Source organism: Oncorhynchus mykiss, unplaced genomic scaffold (genome assembly GCF_057628025.1).
Source record: "Oncorhynchus mykiss isolate SJ-2025 unplaced genomic scaffold, ASM5762802v1 scaffold93, whole genome shotgun sequence".
NCBI classification, from domain to species: domain Eukaryota; kingdom Metazoa; phylum Chordata; class Actinopteri; order Salmoniformes; family Salmonidae; genus Oncorhynchus; species Oncorhynchus mykiss.
The window spans coordinates 519,969-540,992 of NW_028322092.1; the positions used below are offsets into that span (position 1 = coordinate 519,969).

General features: G+C 47.0%; 1 protein-coding gene across 9 annotated transcripts in view; it reads right to left on the reverse strand.

The window, feature by feature from the left end:
• The window catches only part of LOC149970091 (centrosomal protein of 192 kDa-like), an 88,896-nt gene that overhangs the window by 14,885 nt on the left and 52,987 nt on the right, over positions 1-21,024 (reverse strand). For all 9 annotated transcript variants that reach the window (XM_090228604.1, XM_090228598.1, XM_090228602.1 and 6 more), the window contains exons 29-41: positions 20,764-20,882; positions 18,861-19,061; positions 18,413-18,503; positions 17,861-18,040; positions 15,356-15,616; positions 15,113-15,234; positions 14,776-14,885; positions 11,092-11,257; positions 8,783-8,964; positions 8,497-8,623; positions 6,245-6,350; positions 5,118-5,337; positions 3,828-4,000 (exon numbers count right to left, since the gene is read on the reverse strand). In XM_090228604.1, the coding sequence (XP_090084730.1) occupies positions 3,828-4,000; positions 5,118-5,337; positions 6,245-6,350; positions 8,497-8,623; positions 8,783-8,964; positions 11,092-11,257; positions 14,776-14,885; positions 15,113-15,234; positions 15,356-15,616; positions 17,861-18,040; positions 18,413-18,503; positions 18,861-19,061; positions 20,764-20,882 (2,058 nt within the window). The remainder of the gene's footprint in view (positions 1-3,827; positions 4,001-5,117; positions 5,338-6,244; positions 6,351-8,496; positions 8,624-8,782; positions 8,965-11,091; positions 11,258-14,775; positions 14,886-15,112; positions 15,235-15,355; positions 15,617-17,860; positions 18,041-18,412; positions 18,504-18,860; positions 19,062-20,763; positions 20,883-21,024) is intronic.

A 21,024-nucleotide genomic window follows, 5' to 3' on the forward strand; every position in this document is an offset into this window, starting at 1 on the left:
ACTGGGTAAAGCTGGGTGGTCAGTAACCCCCCTAATAAAGATATGTTCTGGGGACCAGGGGTGTGACTGGGTAAAGCTGGGTGGTCAGTAACCCCCCTAATAAAGTTATGTTCTGGGACCAGGGGTGTGACTGGGTAAAGCTGGGTGGTCAGTAACCCACCCCCTAATAAAGATATGTTCTGGGGACCAGGGGTGTGACTGGGTAAAGCTGGGTGGTCAGTAACCCTAATAAAGATATGTTCTGGGGACCAGGGGTGTGACTGGGTAAAGCTGGGTGGTCAGTAACCCTAATAAAGATATGTTCTGGGGACCAGGGGTGTGACTGGGTAAAGCTGGGTGGTCAGTAACCCCCCTAATAAAGATATGTTCTGGGACCAGGGGTGTGACTGGGTAAAGCTGGGTGGTCAGTAACCCCCCTAATAAAGATATGTTCTGGGGACCAGGGGTGTGACTGGGTAAAGCTGGGTGGTCAGTAACCCCCCTAATAAAGATATGTTCTGGGGACCAGGGGTGTGACTGGGTAAAGCTGGGTGGTCAGTAACCCCCCTAATAAAGATATGTTCTGGGGACCAGGGGTGTGACTGGGTAAAGCTGGGTGGTCAGTAACCCCCCCCCCCCCCCCCCCCCTAATAAAGATATGTTCTGGGACCAGGGGTGTGACTGGGTAAAGCTGGGTGGTCAGTAACCCTAATAAAGATATGTTCTGGGGACCAGGGGTGCGACTGGGTAAAGCTGGGTGGTCAGTAACCCTAATAAAGATATGTTCTGGGGACCAGGGGTGTGACTGGGTAAAGCTGGGTGGTCAGTAACCCTAATAAAGATATGTTCTGGGACCAGGGGTGTGACTGGGTAAAGCTGGGTGGTCAGTAACCCCCCTAATAAAGATATGTTCTGGGACCAGGGGTGTGACTGGGTAAAGCTGGGTGGTCAGTAACCCTAATAAAGATATGTTCTGGGACCAGGGGTGTGACTGGGTAAAGCTGGGTGGTCAGTAACCCCCCTAATAAAGATATGTTCTAGGACCAGGGGTGTGACTGGGTAAAGCTGGGTGGTCAGTAACCCCCCTAATAAAGATATGTTCTGGGACCAGGGGTGTGACTGGGTAAAGCTGGGTGGTCAGTAACCCCCCTAATAAAGATATGTTCTGGGGACCAGGGGTGTGACTGGGTAAAGCTGGGTGGTCAGTAACCCCCCTAATAAAGATATGTTCTGGGGACCAGGGGTGTGACTGCGTAAAGCTGGGTGGTCAGTAACCCCCCCCCCCCCCCCCTAATAAAGATATGTTCTGGGGACCAGGGGTGTGACTGGGTAAAGCTGGGTGGTCAGTAACCCCCCTAATAAAGATATGTTCTGGGGACCAGGGGTGTGACTGGGTAAAGCTGGGTGGTCAGTAACCCCCCTAATAAAGATATGTTCTAGGACCAGGGGTGTGACTGGGTAAAACTGGGTGGTCAGTAACCCCCCTAATAAAGATATGTTCTGGGGACCAGGGGTGTGACTGGGTAAAACTGGGTGGTCAGTAACCCCCCTAATAAAGATATGTTCTGGGGACCAGGGGTGTGACTGGGTAAAGCTGGGTGGTCAGTAACCCCCCTAATAAAGATATGTTCTGGGGACCAGGGGTGTGACTGGGTAAAGCTGGGTGGTCAGTAACCCCCCTAATAAAGATATGTTCTGGGGACCAGGGGTGTGACTGCGTAAAGCTGGGTGGTCAGTAACCCCCCTAATAAAGATATGTTCTGGGGACCAGGGGTGTGACTGGGTAAAGCTGGGTGGTCAGTAACCCCCCCCCCCCCTAATAAAGATATGTTCTGGGGACCAGGGGTGTGACTGGGTAAAGCTGGGTGGTCAGTAACCCCCCTAATAAAGATATGTTCTGGGGACCAGGGGTGTGACTGGGTAAAGCTGGGTGGTCAGTAACCCTAATAAAGATATGTTCTGGGACCAGGGGTGTGACTGGGTAAAGCTGGGTGGTCAGTAACCCCCCTAATAAAGATATGTTCTGGGACCAGGGGTGTGACTGGGTAAAGCTGGGTGGTCAGTAACCCCCTCTAATAAAGATATGTTCTGGGGACCAGGGGTGTGACTGGGTAAAGCTGGGTGGTCAGTAACCCCCCTAATAAAGATATGTTCTGGGGACCAGGGGTGTGACTGGGTAAAGCTGGGTGGTCAGTAACCCCCCTAATAAAGATATGTTCTGGGGACCAGGGGTGTGACTGGGTAAAGCTGGGTGGTCAGTAATCCCCCCCCCTAATAAAGATATGTTCTGGGACCAGGGGTGTGACTGGGTAAAGCTGGGTGGTCAGTAACCCCCCTAATAAAGATATGTTCTGGGGACCAGGGGTGTGACTGGGTAAAGCTGGGTGGTCAGTAACCCCCCTAATAAAGATATGTTCTGGGGACCAGGGGTGTGACTGGGTAAAGCTGGGTGGTCAGTAACCCCCCTAATAAAGATATGTTCTGGGACCAGGGGTGTGACTGGGTAAAGCTGGGTGGTCAGTAACCCCCCTAATAAAGATATGTTCTGGGACCAGGGGTGTGACTGGGTAAAGCTGGGTGGTCAGTAACCCCCCTAATAAAGATATGTTCTGGGGACCAGGTGTGTGACTGGGTAAAGCTGGGTGGTCAGTAACCCCCCTAATAAAGATATGTTCTGGGACCAGGGGTGTGACTGGGTAAAGCTGGGTGGTCAGTAACCCCCCTAATAAAGATATGTTCTGGGACCAGGGGTGTGACTGGGTAAAACTGGGTGGTCAGTAACCCCCCTAATAAAGATATGTTCTGGGACCAGGGGTGTGACTGGGTAAAGCTGGGTGGTCAGTAACCCCCCTAATAAAGATATGTTCTGGGACCAGGGGTGTGACTGGGTAAAGCTGGGTGGTCAGTAACCCCCTCTAATAAAGATATGTTCTGGGGACCAGGGGTGTGACTGGGTAAAGCTGGGTGGTCAGTAACCCCCCTAATAAAGATATGTTCTGGGGACCAGGGGTGTGACTGGGTAAAGCTGGGTGGTCAGTAACCCCCCTAATAAAGATATGTTCTGGGGACCAGGGGTGTGACTGGGTAAAGCTGGGTGGTCAGTAACCCCCCCTAATAAAGATATGTTCTGGGGACCAGGGGTGTGACTGGGTAAAGCTGGGTGGTCAGTAACCCCCCTAATAAAGATATGTTCTGGGACCAGGGGTGTGACTGGGTAAAACTGGGTGGTCAGTAACCCCCCTAATAAAGATATGTTCTGGGACCAGGGGTGTGACTGGGTAAAGCTGGGTGGTCAGTAACCCCCCTAATAAAGATATGTTCTGGGACCAGGGGTGTGACTGGGTAAAGCTGGGTGGTCAGTAACCCCCCTAATAAAGATATGTTCTGGGACCAGGGGTGTGACTGGGTAAAGCTGGGTGGTCAGTAACCCCCCTAATAAAGATATGTTCTGGGACCAGGGGTGTGACTGGGTAAAGCTGGGTGGTCAGTAACCCTAATAAAGATATGTTCTGGGGACCAGGGGTGTGACTGGGTAAAGCTGGGTGGTCAGTAACCCCCCTAATAAAGATATGTTCTGGGACCAGGGGTGTGACTGGGTAAAGCTGGGTGGTCAGTAACCCCCCTAATAAAGATATGTTCTGGGGACCAGGGGTGTGACTGGGTAAAGCTGGGTGGTCAGTAACCCTAATAAAGATATGTTCTGGGACCAGGGGTGTGACTGGGTAAAGCTGGGTGGTCAGTAACCCCCCTAATAAAGATGTTCTGGGTGCCAGGGGTGTGACTGGGTAAAGCTGGGTGGTCAGTAACCCTAATAAAGTCATAGGTAGGGGTAGAGATAGAGTAATCACCTGCATCTTGTGGTATGCTCCCAGGGTTCCAGAGACTCTGGGACATCTGAAGGCTGTGTAGGTGGCCCGGTACACGTCCCCACTGCTGTCCACCCCCTTTACATAGGGAGGGGCGAAGGAAGACAGGTACCACCTCACCTGTTCTCCTCTGTTCTCCACCTCCACAGAGGACTCTGACGAAGGAAGAGACGGCTTTAGATCAAAACACTGGAAACAGGAACATTCTTCAAGAACATACACAGCATTTCGTATTATCTAGAGGGGAAATAGGGCTATTGACTGGCAACTGCAAACTCCAGAGGTTATAGATATGTCCCAACACTGGGACTCAGATTATAGATATGTCCCAACGCTGAGTAACGCTGGGAGTCAGAGATTATAGACATGTCCCAACACTGGGTCAGAGATTATAGATATGTCCCAACGCTGAGATTATAGATGTGTCCCAACGCTGAGATTATAGATGTGTCCCAACGCTGAGTCAGAGATTATAGATGTGTCCCAATGCTGAGATTATAGATGTGTCCCAATGCTGAGATTATAGATATGTCCCAACGCTGAGTCAGAGATTATAGACGTGTCCCAATGCTGAGATTATAGATATGTCTCAACGCTGAGTAACGCTGGGAGACAGAGATTATAGATATGTCCCAATGCTGAGATTATAGATATGTCCCAATGCTGAAATTATAGATATGTCCCAATGCAGAGATTATAGATGTGTCCCAATGCTGAGATTATAGATATGTCCCAATGCAGAGATTATAGATATGTCCCAACGCTGAGTCAGAGATTATAGATGTGTCCCAATGCTGAGATTATAGATGTGTCCCAATGCTGAGATTATAGACGTGTCCCAATGCTGAGATTATAGATATGTCTCAACGCTGAGTAACGCTGGGAGACAGAGATTATAGATATGTCCCAATGCTGAGATTATAGATATGTCCCAACGCTGAGTCAGAGATTATAGACGTGTCCCAATGCTGAGATTATAGATATGTCTCAACGCTGAGTAACGCTGGGAGACAGAGATTATAGATGTAACGCTGGGAGTCAGAGATTATAGATATGTCCCAATGCTGAGATTATAGATATGTCCCAATGCTGAGATTATAGATATGTCCCAATGCTGAAATTATAGATATGTCCCAATGCAGAGATTATAGATATGTCCCAACACTGAGATTATAGATATGTCCCAACACTGAGATTATAGATATGTCCCAACGCTGAGATTATAGATATGTCCCAACGCTGAGTAAGGCTGGGAGTCAGAGTGTCTCCTACCTGAGGTTTCTCCTGAGGGCGTGGCAGGAAACACGATGGTACGGTTACTGATCTCTACCGTGGCTGGAGCTGTCCTGGTCAGGGGGGGTTGGCCTGCAGGGGGCAGCATGGCGGTGGGCATGGGGCTAGCAGTCTGAGGAGGAAGGGGGGCTAGGCTCCGGTCTGCTGGGGCCGTTGATACATCCAGAGCCAGGTCCTGACGGATCTGGACTTTGATGAACTGGACAGCAGGAGGAGAGAAAATAACATAATTAAGGGGGAGAGCCACCACATCAAGACATTGAGGGGGGGCACCACATCAAGACATTGAAGGGGGGCACCACATCAAGACATTGAGGGGGGGCACCACATCAAGGCATTGAGGGGGGGGCACCACATCAAGGCATTGGGGGGGTGCACCACATCAAGGCATTGAGGGGGGGGGCACCACATCAAGGCATTGAGGGAGGGGGGGCACCACATCAAGGCATTGGGGGGGTGCACCACATCAAGGCATTGAGGGGGGGGGGGCACATCAAGGCATTGGGGGGGTGCACCACATCAAGGCATTGGGGGGGTGCACCACATCAAGGCATTGAGGGGGGGGGGGGGCACATCAAGGCATGGGGGGGGGGACCACATCAAGGCATGGGGGGGGGGGGGGGACCACATCAAGGCATTGAGGGGGGGGGGCACATCAAGGCATGGGGGGGGGGACCACATCAAGGCATTGGGGGGGGGGACCACATCAAGGCATTGGGGGGGGGGGGACCACATCAAGGCATGGGGGGGGGGGGGACCACATCAAGGCATGGGGGGGGGGGGACCACATCAAGGCATGGGGGGGGGGGGGCCACATCAAGGCATGGGGGGGGGGGGGGGGGACCACATCAAGGCATGGGGGGGGGGGGGGGACCACATCAAGGCATTGAGGGGGGGGGGGCACATCAAGGCATGGGGGGGGGGACCACATCAAGGCATTGGGGGGGGGGGGGACCACATCAAGGCATTGGGGGGGGAAGCACCACATTAAGACATTGAGGGGGGGAGGGACCACATCAAGGCATTGAGGGGCCCCACCACATCAAGATAGAGGGGCCCCACCACATCATATCAAGATATTGAGGGGCCCACAACATCATCACTACCTTCTGTTGATCGTCACACTGGACATAGATTTGGCCACTCCATGGAAACATGGATGTCCTGGTTGCTAGGGACGGATTAGGACTGATGAGGATCTGGAGGTGGCACCTGGGAACAAAAAACTATGGTGAAACACCCCTAGTACTACAGTCACCTGGTAAATCACCCCTAGTAATACAGTCACCTGGTAAAACACCCCTAGTAATACAGTCACCTGGTAAAACACCCCTAGTAATACAGTCACCTGGTAAAACACCCCTAGTAATAGAGTCACCTGGTAAAACACCCCTAGTACTACAGTCACCTGGTAAATCACCCCTAGTAATACAGTCACCTGGTAAAACACCCCCAGTACTATAGTCACCTGGTAAAACACCCCTAGTAATACAGTCATCTGGTAAAACACCCCTAGTAATACAGTCACCTGGTAAAACACCCCTAGTAATAGAGTCACCTGGTAAAACACCCCTAGTAATAGAGTCACCTGGTAAAACACCCCTAGTACTACAGTCACCTGGTAAATCACCCCTAGTAATACAGTCACCTGGTAAAACACCCCCAGTACTATAGTCACCTGGTAAAACACCCCTAGTAGTATAGTCACCTGGTAAAACACCCCTAGTACTACAGTCACCTGGTAAAACACCCCTAGTAATACAGTCACCTGGTAAAACACCCCTAGTAATAGAGTCACCTGGTAAAACACCCCTAGTAATAGAGTCACCTGGTAAAACACCCCTAGTAATAGAGTCACCTGGTAAAACACCCCTAGTAATAGTCACCTGGTAAAACACCCCTAGTAATAGTCACCTGGTAAAACACCCCTAGTAATAGAGTCACCTGGTAAAACGCCCCTAGTAATAGAGTCACCTGGTAAAACTAACTAACTATGGTGAAAGAAGGCCATGTTGAGGTGTACTGGTTACCGTCCGAGGCTTCCTACTGCGGTTCTATCTAGAAGGCCATGTTGAGGTGTACTGGTTACCGTCCGAGGCTTCCTACTGCGGTTCTATCTAGAAGGCCATGTTGAGGTGTACTGGTTACCGTCCGAGGCTTCCTACTGCGGTTCTATCTAGAAGGCCATGTTGAGGTGTACTGGTTACCGTCCGAGGCTTCCTACTGCGGTTCTATCTAGAAGGCCATGTTGAGGTGTACTGGTTACTGTCCGAGGCTTCCTACTGCGGTTCTATCTAGAAGGCCATGTTGAGGTGTACTGGTTACTGTCCGAGGCTTCCTACTGCGGTTCTATCTAGAAGGCCATGTTGAGGTGTACTGGTTACCGTCCGAGGCTTCCTACTGCGGTTCTATCTAGAAGGCCATGTTGAGGTGTACTGGTTACCGTCCGAGGCTTCCTACTGCGGTTCTATCTAGAAGGCCATGTTGAGGTGTACTGGTTACCGTCCGAGGTCTCCTACTGTGGTTCTATCTAGAGGGCCATGTTGAGGTGTACTGGTTACCGTCCGAGGCTTCCTACTGCGGTTCTATCTAGAGGGCCATGTTGAGGTGTACTGGTTACCGTCCGAGGCTTCCTACTGCGGTTCTATCTAGAAGGCCATGTTGAGGTGTACTGGTTACCGTCCGAGGTCTCCTACTGTGGTTCTATCTATAGGGCCATGTTGAGGTGTACTGGTTACCGTCCGAGGCTTCCTACTGCGGTTCTATCTAGAAGGCCATGTTGAGGTGTACTGGTTACTGTCCGAGGATTCCTACTGCGGTTCTATCTAGAAGGCCATGTTGAGGTGTACTGGTTGGCTGGCCAGGACAACACAAAGCTGTGTGTGTGTGTGTGTGTGTGTACATACTGTGGTTCTATAACTCCATGTTGAGGGGTAACAGTGAGACAGTGGGCTGGCCAGGACAACTCAAAGCTGTGTGTGTGTGTGTGTGTGTGTGTGTGTGTGTGTGTGTGTGTACATACTGTGGTTCTATAACTCAATGTTGAGGGGTAACAGTGAGACAGTGGGCTGGCCAGGACAACTCAAAGCTGTGTGTGTGTGTGTGTGTGTGTGTGTGTGTGTGTGTGTACATACTGTGGTTCTATAACTCAATGTTGAGGGGTAACAGTGAGACAGTGGGCTGGCCAGGACAACTCAAAGCTGTGTGTGTGTGTGTGTGTGTGTGTGTGTGTGTGTGTGTGTGTGTGTGTGTGTGTACATACTGTGGTTCTATAACTCCATGTTGAGGGGTAACAGTGAGACAGTGGGCTGGCCAGGACAACTCAAAGCTGTGTGTGTGTGTGTGTGTGTGTACATACTGTGGTTCTAGAACTCCATGTTGAGGGGTAACAGTGAGACAGTGGGCTGGCCAGGACAACTCAAAGCTCAGCTCTCTGGATGATGAGTGGTTCTGGATCAGGACATGTCTGGTGTTGGAGGCTCCGTCTGGACAACACACATTATAAACCAAAGGAAAGGGTTTAATTATATTCTATTAAAAACTACAAAAAAAAAAAAAGTTTTATGAACAGAAAATCTGAGAGACCTTGCTCAGGCTTCAAAGAGCACAGAGTTAGTCTCAAAAAGTGAGATGATAATACTGACTGATAGTGGGAGAGGTGAGGACCAGCTGCTCAGGCTGGAGGCTCCAGGAGTCCCTGTGGTCCCCTGGTTCTGTCCCTGTCCCAGAGGCCTCTGTCCTGGGTAAGGCGGGGCCTTGAGGACCCTTCACAGGCAGTACATCCAGAGACACGTTGCTGATGTGACGGTCTGAGTTCCCAAAACCACTACAACATGATAAGACAACAACGTGAAAAATCCATTAACACCAAAATGTTAGTATAACACCCCTACTACAACATTACATAACCATTAACACCACTACAACTTTATATAACCATTAACACCACAACTACAACGTGATAATACAACAACGTTATATAACCATTAACACAACCACTACAACTTTCTATAACCATTAACACCACCACTACAACGTAATATAACCATTAACACCACCACTACAACGTAATATAACCATTAACACCCCTACTACAACGTTATATAACCTAACCATTAACACCACTACTACAACGTTATATAACCATTAACACCACCACTACAACGTTATATAACCATTAACACCACTACAACGTTATATAACCATTAACACCACCACTACAACGTAATATAACCATTAACACCACCACTACAACGTTATATAACCATTAACACCACTACAACGTTATATAACCATTAACACCACCACTACAACGTAATATAACCATTAACACCACCACTACAACGTTATATAACCATTAACACCACCACTACAACGTAATATAACCATTAACACCACCACTACAACGTTATATAACCATTAACACCACTACAACGTTATATAACCATTAACACCACTACATTATATAACCATTAACACCACCACTACAACGTAATATAACCATTAACACCACCACTACAACGTAATATAACCATTAACACCACTACTACAACGTTATACAACCATTAACACCACCACTACAACGTTATATAACTATTAACACCACCACCACTACAATGTTATATAACCATTAACACCACCACTACAACGTAATATAACCATTAACATCACTACAACGTTACATAACCATTAACACCACTACAACAACGTTATATAACCATTAACACCACGACTACAACGTTATATAACCATTAACACCACCACTACAACGTTACATAACCATTAACAGCATAATGTTAGTATAACACCACCACTACAACGTTATATAACCATTAACACCACCACTACAACGTTATATAACCATTAACACCACTACTACAACGTTATATAACCATTAACAGCATAATGTTAGTATAACACCACCACTACAACGTTATATAACCATTAACACCACCACTACAACGTTATATAACCATTAACACCACCACTACAACGTTATATAACCATTAACACCACCACTACAACGTTACATAACCATTAACAGCATAATGTTAGTATAACACCACTACTACAACGTTACATAACCATTAACACCACCACTACAACGTTATATAACCATTAACACCACCACTACAACGTTACATAACCATTAACAGCATAATGTTAGTATAACACCACTACTACAATGTTACATAACCATTAACACCACTACTACAACGTTATATAACCATTAACACCACCACTACAACGTTACATAACCATTAACACCACTACAACAACGTTACATAACCATTAACACCACCACTACAACGTTATATAACCATTAACAGCATAATGTTAGTATAACACCACCACTACAACGTTATATAACCATTAACACCACTACAACAACGTTACATAACCATTAACACCACCACTACAACGTTATATAACCATTAACACCACCACTACAACGTTACATAACCATTAACAGCATAATGTTAGTATAACACCACTACTACAACGTTACATAACCATTAACACCACCACTACAACGTTACATAACCATTAACACCACCACTACAACATTACATAACCATTAACACCACTACAACGTTATATAACCATTAACACCAGCACTACAACGTTATATAACCATTAACACCTCTACTACAACGTTATATAACCATTAACAGCACACCATTATATAACCATTAACACCACTACTACAACGTTATATAACCATTAACACCACCACTACAACGTTATATAACCATTAACACCACCACTACAACGTTACATAACCATTAACAGCATAATGTTAGTATAACACCACCACTACAACGTTATATAACCATTAACAGCCTGTATGTTCTAAGCAGAGAGAAACACTCTAGAAACCAAATGAGGTGTGAGATGAAAACATTCGTATGATTACGTTCTTTCCTAAAGGTATGATATTCAGTCCCAGTACCTGTCAGCCTCCGAGCCTCTCCTGGTGACAGCTAGGGGGGGCTGGACATGGGGGTCAGTCCTTCCAGAGTCCAAGGTCTCTGTGCTGCCCAGCACTGACAACACCACCTTACTCAGGTTCCCATAGAACAACTGGGCCTGGTTGGGGCTCTGGGGCAGGTCGTAGGCTGGAGACAACAGCATGGGAAATCATGAGCTAAACATAGTGGGTCAAGTCAACACATACATTAAGTGCCTTGCGAAAGTATTCGGCCCCCTTGAACTTTGCGACCTTTTGCCACATTTCAGGCTTCAAACATAAAGATATAAAACTGTATTTTTTTGTGAAGAATCAACAACAAGTGGGACACAAATCATGAAGTAGAACGACATTTATTGGATATTTCAAACTTTTTTAACAAATCAAAAACTGAAAAATTGGGAGTGCAAAATTATTCAGCCCCTTTCCTTTCAGTGCAGCATACTCTCTCCAGAAGTTCAATGAGGATCTCTGAATGATCCAATGTTGACCTAAATGACTAATGATGATAAATACAATCCACCTGTGTGTAATCAAGTCTCCGTATAAATGCACCTGCACTGTGATAGTCTCAGAGGTCCGTTAAAAGCGCAGAGAGCATCATGAAGAACAAGGAACACACCAGGCAGGTCCGAGATACTGTTGTGAAGAAGTTTAAAGCCGGATTTGGATACAAAAAGATTTCCCAAGCTTTAAACATCCCAAGGAGCACTGTGCAAGCGATAATATTGAAATGGAAGGAGTATCAGACCACTGCAAATCTACCAAGACCTGGCCGTCCCTCTAAACTTTCAGCTCATACAAGGAGAAGACTGATCAGAGATGCAGCCAAGAGGCCCATGATCACTCTGGATGAACTGCAGAGATCTACAGCTGAGGTGGGAGACTCTGTCCATAGGACAACAAACAGTCGTATATTGCACAAATCTGGCCTTTATGGAAGAGTGGCAAGAAGAAAGCCAATTCTTAAAGATATCCATAAAAAGTGTCGTTTAAAGTTTGCCACAAGCCACCTGGGAGACACACCAAACATGTGGAAGAAAGTGCTCTGGTCAGATGAAACCAAAATTGAACTTTTTGGCAACAATGCAAAACGTTATATGTTTGGCGTAAAAGCAACACAGCTCATCACCCTGAACCCACTGTCAAACATGGTGGTGGCAGCATCATGGTTTGGGCCTGCTTTTCTTCAGCAGGGACAGGGAAGATGGTTATAATTGATGGGAAGATGGATGGAGCCAAATACAGGACCATTCTGGAAGAAAACCTGATGGAGTCTGCAAAAGACCTGAGACTGGGACGGAGATTTGTCTTCCATCAAGACAATGATCCAAAACATAAAGCAAAATCTACAATGGAATGGTTCAAAAATAAACATATCCAGGTGTTAGAATGGCCAAGTCAAAGTCCAGACCTGAATCCAATCAAGAATCTGTGGAAAGAACTGAAAACTGCTGTTCACAAATGCTCTCCATCCAACCTCACAGAGCTCGAGCTGTTTTGCAAGGAGGAATGGGAAAAAATGTCAGTCTCTCGATGTGCAAAACTGATAGAGACATACCCCAAGCGACTTACAGCTGTAATCGCAGCAAAAGGTGGCGCTACAAAGTATTAACTTAAGGGGGCTGAATAATTTTGCACGCCCAATTTTTCAGTTTTTGATTTGTTAAAAAAGTTTGAAATATCCAATAAATGTCGTTCCACTTCATGATTGTGTCCCACTTGTTGATTCTTCACAAAAAAATACAGTTTTATATCTTTATGTTTGAAGCCTGAAATGTGGCAAAAGGTCGCAAAGTTCAAGGGGGCCGAATACTTTCGCAAGGCACTGTATATACACACACACATACAGTTGATGTCAGAAGTTTACATACACCTTAGCCAAATATATTTAAACTCAGTTTTTCCATAATTCCTGACATTTAATCTTAGCAAAAAAAATCCCTGTTTTAGGTCAGTTAGGATCACCACTATTTTAAGAATGTGAAATGTCAGAATAATAGTAGAGAAAATGATTTATTTCAGTTTTTATTTCTTTCATCACATTCCCAGTGGGTCAGAAGTTTACATACACTCAATTAGTATTTGGTAGCATTGCCTTAAATTGTTTAACTTGGGTCAAACGTTTCTGGTAGCCTTCCACAAGCTTCCCACAATAAGTTGGGTGATTTTTGCACATTCCTCCTGACAGAGCTGGTGTAACTGAGTCAGGTTTGTAGGCCTCCTTGCTCGCACACACTTTTTTCAGTTCTGCCAACAAATATTCTATCAGATTGAGGTCAGGGCTTTGTGATGGCCACTCCAATACCTTGACTTTGTTGTCCTTAAGCCATTTTGCCACAACTTTGGAAGTATGCTTGGGGTCATTGTCCATTTGGAAGACCCATTTGTGACCAAGCTTTAACTTCCTGACTGATGTCTTGAGCTGTTGTTTCAATAAATACACATTTTACTTCTCATGATGCCATCTATTTTGTAAAGTGCATCAGTCCCTCCTGCAGAAAAGCACCCCCACACCATGATGCTGCCACCCCCATGCTTCACGGTTGGGATGGTGTTCTTCGGCTTGCAAGCCCACCACTTTTTCCAAAAACATAGCGATGGTCATTATGGCCAAACAGTTCTATTTTTGTTTCATCAGACCAGAGGACATTTCTCCAAAAAGTATGATCTTTGTCCCCATGTGCAGTTGCAAACTGTAGTCTGGCTTTTTATGGTGGTTTTGGAGCAGTGGCTTCTTCCTTGCTGAGCGGCCTTTCAGGTTATGTCGATATAGGACTCGTTTTACTGAGGATATAGATACTTTTGTACCAATTTCCTCCAGCATCTTCACAAGGTCCTTTGCTGTTGTTCTGAGATCGATGTGCACTTTTCGCACCAAAGAACGTTCATCTCCACTATTGTTTGTACAGATGATCGTGGTACCTTCAGGCGTTTGGAAATTGCTCCCAAGGATGAACCAGACTTGTGTTGGTCCACATGTTTTTTCTGGTCTTGGCTGATTTCTTTTGATTTTCCCATTATGTCAAGCAAAGAGGCACTGCGTTTGAAGGTAGGCCTTGATATACATCCACAGGTGCACCTCCAATTGACTCAAATTATGTTAATTAGCCTATCAGAAGCTTCTAAAGCCATGACATCATTTTCTGGAATTTTCCAAGCTGTTTAAAGGCACAGTAATCTTAGTGTATGTAAACGTCTGACCCACTGGAATTGTGATAAGTGAAATATAAGTGAAATAATCTGTCTGTAAACAATTGATGGTGAAATTACGTGTGTCATACACAAATGACGCTAATCTAAGTGTATGTAAACTTCCGACTTCAACTGTGTGTGTGTGTGTGTGTGTGCGCGCGCATGTGTATGTATATAATATATATATATATATATATAAACATTTCCACAACAAACAAGTTTTTGCAGATAATTATGAATAACAAGTTGCCCAGAGTAGGACATCCTCACTGGTACAGTGTATAGAACAGGGGTCTCCAACAGGTTGATCTACCAGTAACTCACAGACCACCTCGCCAAAAAGTAGCTTGCCAAACAATTCTGACCGCAAAATGTCACTAACAAATCCTGCAAGTATCAGACACCGCAAGCTCCCATCTCATCAAAGCAACATTACCCTACCCTTGTTCTAGAAAGACCCATGACCCTTACCCTCCAGGACCTGCTCCTCCCCCAGGAACCTCTCGTTGAAGTTGAGTCCTTTCAGCAGACTGTTCTCTGACAGAATCTTCCTGCCTGCATCAGGCTTCGACAGCAGCAACCTGGGGGACAGGAGATGAGAGGGTGGTGAAATCAGTCTCCTTACAGTGTTGTAAATCAAACTAGAGGGCCTGGAGAACAGAAACAGACAGTAGTGGACCAAACGGTTCTGTCTGACAGCCCGAAACAACCTCCTCAAAGCCTCTTTAATGCTATTGCTTCACAAGATGGCTGTTTAAAAGTCAGGTTAATGACAGCCCATGTAAGAAACAGAGGGACAGGTCCTCACCTCCTGAACTGTTGTCGTGAGACCTCGTCTCCACAGAAGAGACAGACTGTGGCCAGGACGGCATTAGCTGACTGACACAGAGTCTGCTCTCTCTGGGTCACCTTCATCAGAACCGTGATCACCTGGAGAAAGAACCAGTTCAAACCAACTATTAATGATAGAAACATCTCTCCATCTCTCTAGTCAGGAAGTCCAGATAAAACCAGAACCTCCTTTCTGACCACAACAAGTCATGTGACCTACCTCCTGTGTCCTCTCCTTCAGGACGAACTGAGACGGAGAGAGGCTGATGTCCGAGGAGTCCATGACAGAGCGTGTGTGTAGGTCAGAGTAGGGAACAGCCTTAATGAAGGCAGCCCTGCACCCAGTGTTTCTCACACAGACACACAGCTTGGAGACCTGGCCTGCTGCCACCCCCATTAGCATAGCCACGTAGCCGTCTGAACGCTTCCTGTGGTCTTCCAGAATAATGTTGCTTGTCCCTCCATAGCCTGATAGGGGGATCTGGGGGGGTGAGAGAGAGACAGAGGGCTGTTTGTATATCTCTATTTATTAAGATGTGAGGCATATAGCCAGAGCTACATAACCCATACGTCGCGTCAGACTCACAACCCATACGTCGCCACAGACTCCCAACCCATACGTCGCCACAGACTCCCAACCCATACGTCGCCACAGACTCACAACCCATACGTCGCCACAGACTCACAACCCATACGTCGCCACAGACTCACAACCCATACGTCGCCACAGACTCACAACCCATACGTCGCCACAGACTCACAACCCATACGTCGCCACAGACTCACAACCCATACGTCGCCACAGACTCACAACCCATACGTCGCCACAGACTCACAACCCATACGTCGCCACAGACTCACAACCCATACGTCGCCACAGACTCACAACCCATACGTCGCCACAGACTCACAACCCATACGTCGCCACAGACTCACAACCCATACATCATCACAGACTCATTGTGAAGTCTGAAAACAGACAAACTTTAAAAAGTGTAATGTCCCTTTAAGATCAGAAACCACCACTGAAAACCAGTCACTTCAATAAGTAGCTAGATCCTCGGAACCCGTAGATTTTCACGTTTCTGTTGTTGGCCTTGCACTACACACCGGACTCAAATAACCACGTCATCATCAAGCCTTTGATTCGTGGAATCAGGAGTGTAGTGCTAGGGCAACAACTACGGCCCAGGGCAACAACTACGGCCCAGGAGGAAGAAACATAGGATGGTTAGGGTAGAGTGGGCCAGACAGTAAACCAGGATGGTTAGGGTAGGGAGGACCTCACAGTAAACCAGGATGGTTAGGGTAGAGAGGACCTCACAGTAAACCAGGATGGTTAGGGTAGAGAGGACCTCACAGTAAACCAGGATGGTTAGGGTAGAGAGGACCTCACAGTAAACCAGGATGGTTAGGGTAGAGAGGACCTCACAGTAAACCAGGATGGTTAGGGTAGAGAGGACCTCACAGTAAACCAGGATGGTTAGGGTAGAGAGGGCCAGACAGTAAACCAGGATGGTTAGGGTAGAGAGGACCTCACAGTAAACCAGGATGGTTAGGGTAGAGAGGGCCCAGGATGGTTAGGGTAGAGAGGACCTCACAGTAAACCAGGATGGTTAGGGTAGAGGACCTCACAGTAAACCAGGATGGTTAGGGTAGAGGACCTCACAGTAAACCAGGATGGTTAGGGTAGAGAGGGCCTCACAGTAAACCAGGATAGTTAGGGTAGAGAGGGCCTCACAGTGAACCAGGATGGTTAGGGTAGAGAGGGCCTCACAGTAAACCAGGATGGTTAGGGTAGAGAGGGCCTCACAGTAAACCAGGATGGTTAGGGTAGAGAGGGCCCAGGATGGTTAGGGTAGAGAGGGCCTCACAGTGAACCAGGATGGTTAGGGTAGAGAGGGCCTCACAGTAAACCAGGATGGTTAGGGTAGAGAGGACCTCACAGTAAACCAGGATAGTTAGGGTAGAGAGGACCTCACAGTAAACCAGGATGGTTAGGGTAGAGAGGGCCTCACAGTAAACCAGGATGGTTAGGGTAGAGAGGGCCTCACAGTGAACCAGGATGGTTAGGGTAGAGAGGGCCTCACAGTGAACTTGATGCCAGGCTGTGAGGGCCTCACAGTGAACTTGATGCCAGGCTGTGAGGGCCTCACAGTGAACTTGATGCCAGGCTGTGAGGGCCTCACAGTGAACTTGATGCCAGGCTGTGAGGGCCTCACAGTGAACTTGATGCCAGGCTGTGAGGGCCTCACAGTGAACTTGATGCCAGGCTGTGAGGGCCTCACAGTGAACTTGATGCCAGGCTGTGAGGGCCTCACATGAACTTGATGCCAGGCTGTGAGGGCCTCACAGTGAACTTGATGCCAGGCTGTGAGGGCCTCACAGTGAACTTGATGCCAGGCTGTGAGGGCCTCACAGTGAACTTGATGCCAGGCTGTGAGGGCCTCACAGTGAACTTGATGCCAGGCTGTGAGGGCCTCACAGTGAACTTGATGCCAGGCTGTGAGGGCCTCACAGTGAACTTGATGCCAGGCTGTGAGGGCCTCACAGTGAACTTGATGCCAGGCTGTGAGGGCCTCACAGTGAACCAGGATAGTTAGGGTAGAGAGGGCCTCACAGTGAACCAGGATAGTTAGGGTAGAGAGGGCCTCACAGTGAACTTGATGCCAGGCTGTGAGGGCCTCACATTAAACCAGGAAAGTTAGGGTAGAGAGGGCCTCACAGTGAACTTGATGCCAGGCTGTGAGGGCCGTACTCCAGACTGTTTGATCTCCAGCTTGGACAGGGTGCAGGCCACCCGGGTTGGGGCAAACAGCAGGTGGACAACAACATCCTCCCTGGGCCGGATAGACAGCTCTCTGTGTCGGGTCAACCTCTCCTCCTGTCCAAAACTACTCTGGAGCTGGGAGAGATATATTACATTAATAGATAGACAGGAGAGAGAGATATTACATTAATAGATAGACAGGAGAGAGAGATATTACATTAATAGATAGACAGGAGAGAGAGAGAGAGAGAGAGAGAGAGAGAGAGAGAGAGAGAGAGAGGAGAGAGAGATATTACATTAATAGGTAGACAGGAGCGAGAGACAGATGGAGAGAGAGAGAGAGAGAGAGAGAGGAGAGCAGTCTGACACAGAGCTGTTGTGATTGATATCTGAAGAGTAGCTGGAGAGGGTTAAGGAGCAGTCTGACACAGAGCTGTTGTGATTGATATCTGAAGAGTAGCTGAAGGCCACATGGAGCTGGACAAGTCAAGGAGGTTTGGTTCTTACCTGGAAACAGCTGTGGTCTTGTCCTCGGATCAGCAGACGCAGGTGATGTGTTGTGTTGGGGGAGTTATTACGAAGAACCAGCTTCTGTTGTCTGTACAGGTAGAAGACCACATTCAGAGCTCCAACACCACACCACACCACCTCCACCACACCACCTCCACCTCCACCACACCACCTCCAAAATATATTGAACCTTTATTTAACTAGGCAAGACAGTTAAGAACAAATTCTTATTTACAACGACGGCCAAACCCAGACAACGCTGGGCCAATTGTGCGCCGCCCTATGGGACTCCCAATCCCGGCCGGGTATGATACAGCCTGGAATCGAACCAAGGACTGTAGTGACACCTCTTGCAGTGACTTAGACCGCTGCGCCACTCGGGAGCAACTATGTATGGATGAATCATTATGACTAACATGGAAGAGTCTAGTAAAATGTTCCTTACACAGCCCTGCCCAGCGTGACCCCTCCCCAGGCCACAAACTGCTTGTTGGAGAGGATGGGGGGCACCTCACTGTGGGGCAGCATGCCCAGGGCAGAGACAGGACCAGGGGCAGCAGGGTTCACCCCCTCCTCTGGTACCACCTGTCCCTTCAGAACCACCTCATACTGAGGACCAGACGGCAGCACCAGGATGGTCAGAACACTGGAGGGACAAGCACAGAGAAACATCAGAACAGGAAGTATCATGAAAACACAAGGACACAGAACAACCACCCAGGGAGAAGTCTGAGCTGCCGGTACAATGATCCTAGAGCAACAGATCAGATCTTACACTCTGAAGTACAACTCTGAGTAATGTAGAAGACTTTCTACAAGGCTAGATGTTCACAACACTGAGTAATTTAGAAGGCTTTCTACACAGCTAGATGTTCACAACACTGAGTAATGTAGAAGGCTTTCTACAAGGCTAGATATTCAGAACTGAGTAATGTAGAAGGCTTTCTACAAGGCTAGATATTCAGAACTGAGTAATGTAGAAGGCTTTCTACAAGGCTAGATATTCAGAACTGAGTAATGTAGAAGGCCTTCTACAAGGCTAGATGTTCACAACACTGAGTAATGTAGAAGGCCTTCTACAAGGCTAGATATTCAGAACTGAGTAATGTAGAAGGCTTTCTACAAGGCTAGATGTTCACAACACTGAGTAATGTAGAAGGCTTTCCACAAGGCTAGATGTTCACAACACTGAGTAATGTAGAAGGCTTTCCACAAGGCTAGATGTTCACAACACTGAGTAATGTAGAAGGCTTTCCACAAGGCTAGATGTTCACAACACTGAGTAATGTAGAAGGCTTTCTACAAGGCTAGATGTTCACAACACTGAGTAATGTAGAAGGCTTTCTACAAGGCTAGATGTTCACAACACTGAGTAATGTAGAAGGCTTTCTACAAGGCTAGATGTTCACAACACTGAGTAATGTAGAAGGCTTTCTACAAGGTTAGATGTTCACAACACTGAGTAATGTAGAAGGCTTTCTACAAGGCTAGATGTTCACAACACTGAGTAATGTAGAAGGCTTTCTACAAGGCTAGATGTTCACAACACTGAGTAATGTAGAAGGCTTTCTACACAGCTAGATGTTCACAACACTGAGTAATGTAGAAGGCTTTCTACAAGGCTAGATGTTCACAACACTGAGTAATGTAGAAGGCTTTCTACAAGGCTAGATATTCAGAACTGAGTAATGTAGAAGGCTTTCTACAAGGCTAGATGTTCACAACACTGAGTAATGTAGAAGGCTTTCTACAAGGCTAGATATTCAGAACTGAGTAATGTAGAAGGCTTTCTACAAGGCTAGATGTTCACAACACTGAGTAATGTAGAAGGCTTTCCACAAGGCTAGATGTTCACAACACTGAGTAATGTAGAAGGCTTTCTACAAGGCTAGATGTTCACAACACTGAGTAATGTAGAAGGCTTTCTACAAGGCTAGATGTTCACAACACTGAGTAATGTAGAAGGCTTTCTACAAGGCTAGATGTTCACAACACTGAGTAATGTAGAAGGCTTTCTACAAGGCTAGATGTTCACAACACTGAGTAATGTAGAAGGCTTTCCACAAGGCTAGATGTTCACAACACTGAGTAATGTAGAAGGCTTTCTACAAGGCTAGATGTTCACAACACTGAGTAATGTAGAAGGCTTTTCACAAGGCTAGATGTTCACAACACTGAGAAATGTAGAAGGCTTTCTACAAGGCTAGATGTTCACAACACTGAGAAATGTAGAAGGCTTTCTACAAGGCTAGATGTTCACAACACTGAGAAATGTAGAAGGCTTTCTACAAGGCTAGATGTTCACAACTCTGAAGTGTGTAAAAAAAGAAAAAAAATTAAAAAAGTACCTCTCTCGGTTCTTCCTGCCGCCCTGAGAGGTGAACGAGACCACAATGCCATGCTCCTCCCCGGCACGCAGACACAGGTCAACAGGACTCACAGAGAAACAGCCATCACCACCGCTGTTCTGTAGACAAGAACCACACAGGAGGTCATACCAACAGTCAGCACCACACAGGAGGTCATACCAACAGTCAGCACCACACAGGAGGTCATACCAACAGTCAGCACCACACAGGAGGTCATACCAACAGTCAGCACCACACAGG